Source organism: Labrus bergylta, chromosome 23, assembly GCF_963930695.1.
Source record: "Labrus bergylta chromosome 23, fLabBer1.1, whole genome shotgun sequence".
NCBI lineage: Eukaryota > Metazoa > Chordata > Actinopteri > Labriformes > Labridae > Labrus > Labrus bergylta.
Genome location: NC_089217.1, coordinates 16,811,330 through 16,821,091, shown reverse-complemented (window position 1 = coordinate 16,821,091; position 9,762 = coordinate 16,811,330). Strand labels below are relative to the sequence as shown.

Below are 9,762 nucleotides of genomic sequence, written 5' to 3'. Positions count from 1 at the left end.
AAGCTACAACGTGTTGTATGATTTGAAGGTAAATCCTTCTTTATTTGTACGACATTACAGATTTAATCACAGTCTGCACATCAATTATTAATAAAAAAAAGGTTTCAAAGCAATTAGAAAGAAATCTAAATGTAGGAGGTGTCAGGATACAAGATTTTCAGACTAAAACATTACGCAGATGCTACTGTACTGTTTTGTTAAGATTGAAAATGCTCCATACAATGTGCAATATTTTGAATATTTCAAGTGTTTTCCAAAGGTTCACCCTCCACTAACAATGTTTCAACACTACAGATTGTTTAAGAAAGATTTACACGTCATCATTCGGGGTGGGAATCACCAGAGTCCCCACGATACGATATTATCGCGAATAAAAATTCTATTGCGATTAAGCTTTTTAACTGCATGTTATGTCCACTACACTAAACTAAATCAAGAGCTGTTTAGTCAAATAAGAAAAAATTCTCAGTATGTTCATCTCACTTCAGTCTTTTTATTTGTATTTCAGTCTAATTGAACTTTAACATGAATTCTTAACAATGCAACTTGTTCAAAATTAATTGTGCAACCCCTTCAGCAGTTATAAATGTAAAAAGCTTATCTTAAATATCATATTAAAAATATCCATACTTGGCCGCCATATATAATATCGCCACACAAAATATCACTATACTATACTGTATCCGTTTTTGACCCAGCCTCCAGTAATTATGAAGTTTTGCACAGGATACAGTGGCACTGTGATTAACTGGCAGACAGTCCAGACTGTACCCTGCCTCTCGCCCAATGACAGCTTGTAAACGGCTTTCAGCCCCTCGTGAGCCCAAACGGTAAAAGTGGGATAGACAATGGATGGACGGACAGAATACACTGCTTCTCACTGTTCACATATATTTGGCAATTGTTTCCTTTAAGTCTAACATCTATGTTTTGGTAGATTATCTTCTAAATAGGGGGGGAGCCCTAGGAACAAAATAATCGAAACCGAGCAGTCGTGTCTTGATCATATTACAAATCCTTGTCTAAACTTCCCATAACATCATTTTTTGTGTGAAGGTTTGAAGCTAACGAGGCAGCACATTTTTCTAGCCCTGGAGAGATAGAACAGTGGACCTATGAACACACCGAACCTTGGAAACAACTCAGACAATTCAAAAACATTACACACCTCAATACTCAAAGCCTTACGATATTGTATGTAGACGAGCAAGGGAACCATTGGCAGGACTGGGAGGTAAGATATCACTGCTGGCACCACCACAACCAAAACATTACACACTGCCTGTCTCTTTAGGGGGGGCTCCGAGCAGGCTTGGTTTCCCAACATGGTATGGGCGGGGCTTTGCTGCATCAGTGACCAGATCATGCCACAAAGGCAGGCGAGCATCAGGATGAAGAGGCAGGACACTGTGATGGAAACCGGAGCCATCATGACAGTCATATCGTCCACTATGACTGTGAAAAACAAGGTCATGAAAATGTCAATTACAAAAAAAGTGTTGTTTGTAACTGACTGCTACATTGTACTTAATGGCAAATTCAGAAATTTAACACCATCATGGCACCGTGGCTGCTGCTAAGATGATGGTGTCATTGCTAAATTTGTTGCTCAACACTTACCTGAAGCCATACAGAAGGATAAGGTGATCACCCACACCACAGCAGAAACAACCATTCGGTACTCCCACTTCCTGACTTTCAGATACAGCACAGGTTTAATAACGGCCAGGCAGCGCTCAATACACATACAGGACAGCAGCAGGGGACAGCCAATCAGGTTGAACATCTTGAAGACATCTGTTGCTGTTTCCCAAGGATTTGTAACATTGTCATGTGGCCCGGTCGGGGAAAAGTCTGGGTGATAGAAAATTGCAAATCAAAATTTGTACATGACTTTGAAATCAACTTTGATGTCTGAAGTAAACCCTTGTGAAGTGAACTGATTTGATTGTGCTTTGTTTGTGCCTGCTCCAATTGTGTGTAATATGTTGTATGGCTGTTTTCCTTTTGCTTAGGCCTGTTGTAATTACAAATGTAATGTATTTTATTGTATTTTAAATCTTAACAATTGCATTTTAGGTTGCCTACTGGCAACTGGCCGGGGACTACAGCTGGAAATTAGCCGTAAAGGCTAAAGCTGCTTCTTTTACTGTACAGTGAATTAAAGGGGAATGTCCACGAAACAATAAATAAATAAACTAAACTAAACTAAGTCCAAATAAGAATCAGAAATGATATGCTGAGTTCTGGATTGTCTCAGTTCTTGCGTCCTTCTTTGGGACCCAAAATGCTAAATATTGATAATGATGGTGAAGACATTTGTTACAGCGCTGTTGCGTATTTGTAATGTGCAAACAGCTATAGCCTAAAAGTTGCTATGCTGATGATACTCATCTATTTAGTTCAAGTAAAAAACTGAGTAGGCTGCCTGTTGGAAACAAAGCTCTATTTTTTTCTTCAACAATTAAAATAATAATTTGCAACATATTTGGTTTGAGGAAAGGTGATGTTACAATTCAGCTCATGAAAAATGTTCTCTTTTATGACTCTCTGGTTCTTTCCTCAGTCAAAGCTCAACACTAAAATATCGCCTGCTGTGGATCCAGGTATAACTTTGAAGGAAAAAAACAAACATATTGAATATTAACCATTGTTTTGTTGCATGGTAATCTAATGAGGCCAGAGTTAATTCCCTGCCCTTTCTGCAGCGGGTGTTGTAAGCTCTCATGAGAAATCTCAAGCAGTGTTTACCTTGTCTTGTTTTGTTGTCTTCTTTCATCATCTTTGCATCAAAAAATAACCTAATGGGCATTATAGACAGGTAGATAAGATCCATCACAACAACATTCACACCTAGAACCTGAAAGACAATGGTTCAGACATGTGGTTAATGTAAGTTAAAGTAAACATAGGGAAGTGTGTGTTGTATGTATTGATTATTTTCAGGTTTTAATCAACTGCCAAATGAACAGACGTAAATCAGCCAATGGGGTGGGATGTGTTGATGCTGAGCTGCGAACACTACCTGTGAGGCAGACAGTGGTTTCCTCTCCTGCAGAAACAGCCAAAGCAGGGCGGTGTTAGCCAACACCCCGGTGAACAGAAAGAAAATGTCAGAAATCAACCAGATCTGCTGCCACCCAATCTCTTCACAGTATTCGTGGATGGCATTGACAAAGTTGGGAGTGATCATTTCTCTGTAAATATCCGGACCTGCCAAGACAAAAATAGTTATTATAAACATTTAAATCAACCTTTGTTTCACAAGAAAATTGCAAAAAATGTGTCATATGTTCATTACCTAAGACCTGCAATGTATCCACATGTAGCAGAGCAGAATTTAAAAGGTAGGCGATTTTCCTTATACTCGCTTGTATTTGGCACTTGAGCACATTGGGAGGGTTATTTTTGTCTTTGTGCACACGGAGAGTCATTGACATTTTGAAGCATCCCTGCCTGCCGACTTTGGAGGGTATTTTCAGACCTTCACCAGACGCCTGTTTTGTTCTTTGAGCTTAGTGCCTCGTTTCAACAACAAAGGTGAAATAAGTGCAGAAATAAGAGAGAACTGGATTGCGACAGATTGCTGTTTCTTATATTATGTTCTTATGAGTGCGATCAGTGAAATTGTTTGATTTAAGTTTTTGACAACACCTGGACAAGGAAAAGAAAACCTCTGTACAGCTTCTGTCACTGATATAATGTTTACTTTGAAGGAAATAACGTTTTAATTCGGTCTTATTTTAATTTGAAACATGGGTTTAAAGCTACAAACTCTGGTGATCCTTTATTACAAATTAAGGTCATCTTAGTTGTATATTGCATGAAGAGTGACTTTCCCAAAGTATCTTGAAGCATGAGTAAAGTTTTGAAAGGAAGAAATTGATTTTTCATTAACCCTTCAATGGGACAGTAAACAGGCTGTGGGCTGGAGGGGCAAAAAGTCAAAAAGAAAAAATCATGAAATGGTGTTATTTTAGCCCGGATACAATAGAAAACAACAATAAATTAATTTCCCATGATATGTATACATGTCTGCCCATTTAAGAGTGTTCCCCCATCAAATCTTCCCTTTTCAGCATTTCTTTGTTTAAAGATCCCTGATGTTAAAACGTGTTTAAGCCTCAGCGAAACAAAAAGTGGAAGACTTACCTTTTTTTGTGTCTTCTTTCTCCTCGTTACTCTCTTGCAGATTTTAGAAGTTATCTCTTCCTAACATCTGAGAGTCCCTTCAACCCAGCACTAAAGCCATACGTCCTACACATAAAAATCACAACTATCTATAGGGCAGACTAAACAAATTAGCACGTCTTTAGTGTTGATGTTCCACGCTTAGATGCAAATATATGTCGTCCATATATATCTTTGCATTGCAGGTGACTTACATCGTATGCAGTCTGGTTACTGACTGATTTTACTAGCAGATCTCCTTTGCATGCAGAGTGAGCATCCTCTGCAATTATAGTTCACCCATGTATTTGACTGGGCCCAATATTACTTTTTATGTATGTATTTGTTCCCCTTCTTTCTTTTTTATTAGTTTCTTTGCTTCTTCTCTGTATTTCTGCTTTCTACAGATAAACCTGAAATACAGACCCCCATGTTTTAAAAGGGTCAGACTGAAGGACTCTTGTAGACCAGTCAATCCTAAACGTGGATATGGAGCTGAATCCCAGATCAAAGTGCGCTGAAAGCACTCTGAATATTTGTTTGGTGTTTGAATGTTGTGCCAAAATGTTTGTATCTATCGTCTTTAATTTTTTATGTTGCAAATGGAGCCACTGTGACACCAAAGTCCTAACAATCAATCAATGAAAATCTTGTCATCAAATTTTATAAATTGACTCCTTATACAGTAGTTGGTTTAATATTGTTGTTGGTCTAGCTTAGCTGGTGGAAAATATGAACTAGCAAGAATGGTGAGCCGATTTGAGGTCAATCTCATTTTGATAAACTCTAAATCTGTGGATTTCCACCACCCACTACTTCATAAAAAATATCAAAAATTGGGTTACAATATTTTTCAACCAATCAGATTAATTTAATGAAGAATTATGAGTTTGGACCTCAAAAGATACAAAACATGTGACAGAACAAAGAAAAAGAACAAAACCAGCATGTTTTAAAAGCGCTTCATAGACTTTTTGACACTATGATTTCCAGGCATTATTAACAATCCACTGAAAATGGCTCTGTGACCCACTTTTGGGTCTCAACCATTATTTTGGAAAGATTTGAATCATATTGCAGTTCCGCATTGGCTTCACCTTTCAACACCGGAGGTTGCAGCTCTCGACCCACACCAGTTGACATCCACTGCTGTAGACAAGTCCTCCTTCTTTTCAAAAACCTCTCAGTTAATATGTCTGTTTCTCACTTGGAATCAGTGTGTGTAGGATGTGATGATGACCACCTCGTTTAGGCCGTAATAGTAAAGGGAGGTCCAAACTGTACATTTGCATTTCAGTAATAATCTATCTATTCCAAAAACAATAAACACAAAAACCATGGAGAGAGACTCTGCTCTTCCACCCAGGTGCAGCCAGTCAGAAATCACAGCTAGGTGGACAGGCTCCAAGAAACCAGCAAGAAAGCCATAACAGACCACCAGAGGGAGCCAGACCTCTGAAACTGAAAGAACAGAACAACAGTACAGGCAAGAAGAGCATGGCCGTCTTTTAGATGTACATAGAAGTATGAAATGTCCTGTGGAAGCTCATTTCATTTATGTGTAAATATATATGATGGGGGGGGGCTTTATTGTATGGGACAGTGAACGAAGTAGGATATCAGGGAGAAAGAGTATGACATGAAGTAAATTAGCCAAGGGTTAGATTGGAGGCCAGGCCACCCGCTTCAAGTACTATAGCCTCCATCCATGGGGCACACGGCTCAACTGCTAGTCCAACCAGCGCCCCACTCTCAGCGAGAACCTCCCTGGGAAAATCAGCTAGCAGCCCATCCTGATTCCTTTTTCAGCATGAACTATCTGAAATAAAGGGTTTTTGTTGTCATTGTTTTTTAAAGTGTATTTAGGTATTTTAATTAATTTACAAAAAAAAGGGAATTGCATGATTGACAAATGTAAGTGAATGTAATAGTGTTGGACAGCAACTGGGCTCAAGTGTACAATGTCCTTTCTGCTGGTGAATGTGCACGGGAGCATATAAATTAGTTCTCCTGATGGGGACTCACTTGCAGGTGATTCCTGAAAAGGCAAACACAACCAACCCAAATCAAGTTAAACATCTCCAAGTCAGTCTGCAAGTACCGGCTGGAACCCTATAAACTGCTAACTGCAGAACGTAGGAGGGAAGAGATGCACAATAAATGAGGTCAAGGTGGAGAAGCTGAAAGAAGATAGTGGGAAGAGTTGGGCCAATGGGTAAGTTCAGCAACTTCCTTGTTTCATTTTATTTTTAAATGTTTAATTTCTTGGACTCTGATCCCAGAAAGCATTTTGTTTCTGCCTTTAAAACATAAATACATCTAAAGTCTGCATCTGGGTGCAAAAAAACTGTAATATGGTTGTACTTCCACCTTTCATCATGGCGGCTGTGTCTCAGTTGGCAGAGTCGGTCATCGCCCAACCGGAAGGTCGGCGGTCAATCCCCAGCTCCTGCAGATACATGTCTGATGTGTCCTTGGGCAAGACACTTAACCCCAATTTGCTCCCACTGCTTCGTCTGTGGTGTATGAACAGGATTAGTTACTCCTGATGGTCACTTTACACAGCCATCTTTAGCATCAGTGTGTGACCTGCGGTGTAAAAGGGCTTTGAGGAGTCAGAAAACTTGAAAAGTGTGATACAAGCTCACGTCTATTTACCATCATTATCAGAATTCTCCACAAACTTGCAGTATTATCCAACTTGTAGGATTAAAAGCAATATTCTTAAAAAAAAAATATATATATATCTTATTTACTCCCCCCCCCCCCCCCCCCCCCCCAGTCTTGTGCCGTGCACACCATGTGAGATTTTGTTTTCAGCCTCTCGGGTCCAGCCACCAAACGAGGTCATCTCCTCATTTTCAACTGTCATGACACTTTGATGAATTACTCCTCCTCCACCAGTTTCTCGTTCTTCCAACAACGTAGCACACATTGACACACGCTGAACCTTTCAACTAAACAAAACTCTCTTTATTCAGCTTTTTATGGCAGTCTCATTAATGTACAACGGTTTACAGTAAGAGAAATATTAAGGACCCACCAGTCCAAGCCATTTCACGCCCCCCCCCCCCCCCCCCCCCTTCAAAAAATGTAAAGTGCAGTTTGTTAGTGTGTCTACTCGAGTCCTTCTATTCAAAATAAAGAAACGTTCACACAGCTAGTGTGAGCTAAAGCTCAAACAGGGGAGGAGCTCTTGGACACAGTTTATGATGCATGTACATAGAGGGAGAATAACATAAAGGTTTAAGGTCAATTCTTCATTAGAAAACAATGAATTTAGGAGCAAAATCCTTATTTACTGTAAATAAGCGGACATTTAGAGAATTCAAGTGAATACACGATTCATTAGCTTCTACATCTTACATACCAGTGCATTTCTCTGCAGGTTGTAATGCATCGAGGACGACGCAGCAGCCTCACAGACTCTCTTACATCTATTAAAACCTGACACCTTTACAACCTTGGTAACACCACACATGAGGTCTTTCTAAAACTGAGTAAATTTGCATTATTCTCTGTATCGAAACCCTTTCAAGGCTCAATATCACTCTAATTGCATCAATTGGCGGTACTTTTTTCCAAGTATTATCCGGAGTTGGATTTCCAACTCAATGTTTTAGCCTTTTATACTCATAGTTGTTACATCTTAAACAGTCAACCTCCGAACCAAAAACAAAAGCAAGAATATTTATGTGACAAAACCAGTTAAAGCATTAAAGAGAATAACACAGACACAGGCACAAACAAAAAAAAAAGTTAATTTAGTTCTTGGTTCGGGTGAAGAATTCAATTTAAAGCAACAATATGTCACTTTTCACTCACAGTAGTAATGTTAAAGTTGATCTAATAGTCGGCTACAATAACTTTCAACAGGGAGAATGGCGTCTATCTCATGTCCACAGAGTGGCCCATTTTCAGCACTATGTAACTTTGGCAGCGGGCCGCGGGTCTCTCATGGAAAGTGCGTACAGCTTTACGGCTTGAGTTCACATTAGCCTTCAGCTAAAAGGAAGCCAGTGAGCCCGTCCTGGTTTGATTGCAATGGCTGCAGCTGAGAGACCAAAGAGGACGGTGACTGATGAAGCTACACAAAAAAAAAAAAAGCGAGTGACCGAGCAAAAAGACGGACTGGCTTTTACACGTTGGCGAGAACTTGGGGTAAAAGTAGACTGCAGGCTTGACACCAAGCTGGCTTTGTCAATACAGTTTTACGACAGTGCAGTTGCGCTCAGAGACCTGTGGTGGGTGCCGCAGCCTCCATCATGTTGCTTTAAACCCCATGCATACAGCACAAGATCGGATGCATTCAGTGGTTGCAGCAATTACAGCATCTAAATCACAGTGTTGTCCTATACCCATAAAATCAGTCTGTTTGCATGTAAAAGTTAATTAGAGCTGTAAAGTGACCAGAAACTTTCATTACTTTGCAGATTTGTGAGATTTCAGAACAGTATGTTAAAGTCTTAAATCAAAAATATATCTATATGTATATATATTTTTCTAGAATGTGTGGTCGTCAGGAAGGCCGATATGAATTATTTTATTAACAATAAAACCATTAAACTATTTTTAAAAAAGTATCATTACTGTGTGGTTAGCTGCCTTAACAGTGGCGGCCATAAAGTCCTGAAGGATCCTTCAGTGGAGGTTGTTCTTCCACAAACGTCACACTTCAGAGTTAAACTCCCGCGTTCCCTTGACGACTGGCTACTTGAAGCTTTCTTGCAATTTTCTGACGGCTGAAATAAAGCAAAACTTGCTCCAAAGAACTCCTCCTGCGGGTTTAAGATCTAGAGTTTTCAGTTCTTCTTGTTGTGTCCAAAAATCCAGGAACAGTTCAGCAAGCATGCAGAAAAAAGGGGAGCTTCTACTCTGGCTGCATCTCCATCTCTACACCTACTTTTTATGTCTTTCTGTTGGCGGAAATGCGGATAAGGAAGAGTAAAAAAAGACTTCTTGTTCGCCATCTCCCTTCTTCTTCAACGTCTTCTGCAGGAGTAGCACAGCACCTGGAATATATTAAAGCTGGAAGATGTAGCTACTGCCAAGGGCGCTGTGGTGTCGGGTTAGGGTTGGGGTAAATGGGCGCCGGCGCTGGGTGGGGGTATGCCGGCACCGCCGTGTTGGGGTTTGGCGGGTATGTTGGAGTGGGGTACTGCCCCATCATGTGAGGCTGGCTGTGGGCGGTCGTGTGGGCCGGCGTGGAGGCAGCAGAGGTGGAGGACGGGACGTGCATGTAGAAGGGGGCTGACGGAGCTGAGGGGGCGGAGGGCGCCGTAGGAGTCGGGACCCTCTGCAGGACAACGTGCGGGTAAAGCTGAGAATCTGAGCGATACAGTGGCATGGAGGCCTTCATTAAACTCTCCTGACTCCTGTGTGGAAGACAGAAAAGAAGAGACAGAAATGAAGACTTCAAGTGTCAACTTAAATATAGTACTCCGTATCAGAACTAAAGCTGAACGCTGGGACACACTTTGAAACATTAACACCTGTCAGAACCAAACCATCCAGTGCAACAGTGTGTTTAATATCTTACAGGCCCATAAGCACCTTTCATGCATGCACTCCTGACAACTTCTACAAATGTCA

The 9,762-nt window shown here is 40.5% G+C and overlaps 1 protein-coding gene and 1 long non-coding RNA gene across 4 annotated transcripts in view; both read right to left on the bottom strand.

The window, feature by feature from the left end:
- Nucleotides 1-479: 479 nt before the first annotated feature.
- On the bottom strand, nucleotides 480-2,863 carry LOC114921177 (uncharacterized). Of its 2 annotated transcripts, XR_010665137.1 has the most exons (3): nucleotides 2,752-2,863; nucleotides 1,621-1,854; nucleotides 480-1,455 (listed from the first exon to the last, which is right to left on the bottom strand). It is a non-coding gene; the product is annotated as an uncharacterized lncRNA (long non-coding RNA). The 2 variants fall into 2 exon arrangements; XR_010665136.1 differs by lacking the exon at nucleotides 2,752-2,863 and having other exon boundaries at nucleotides 1,621-2,410.
- Nucleotides 2,864-7,223: 4,360 nt separating this feature from the next.
- The window catches only part of LOC109997284 (sushi domain-containing protein 3), a 100,873-nt gene continuing 98,334 nt past the window's right edge, over nucleotides 7,224-9,762 (bottom strand). For both annotated transcript variants that reach the window (XM_065951435.1, XM_065951436.1), the window contains one exon: nucleotides 7,224-9,545. In XM_065951435.1, coding sequence (XP_065807507.1) covers nucleotides 9,212-9,545 — 334 coding nt within the window. In that variant the 3' untranslated portion in view covers nucleotides 7,224-9,211. The remainder of the gene's footprint in view (nucleotides 9,546-9,762) is intronic.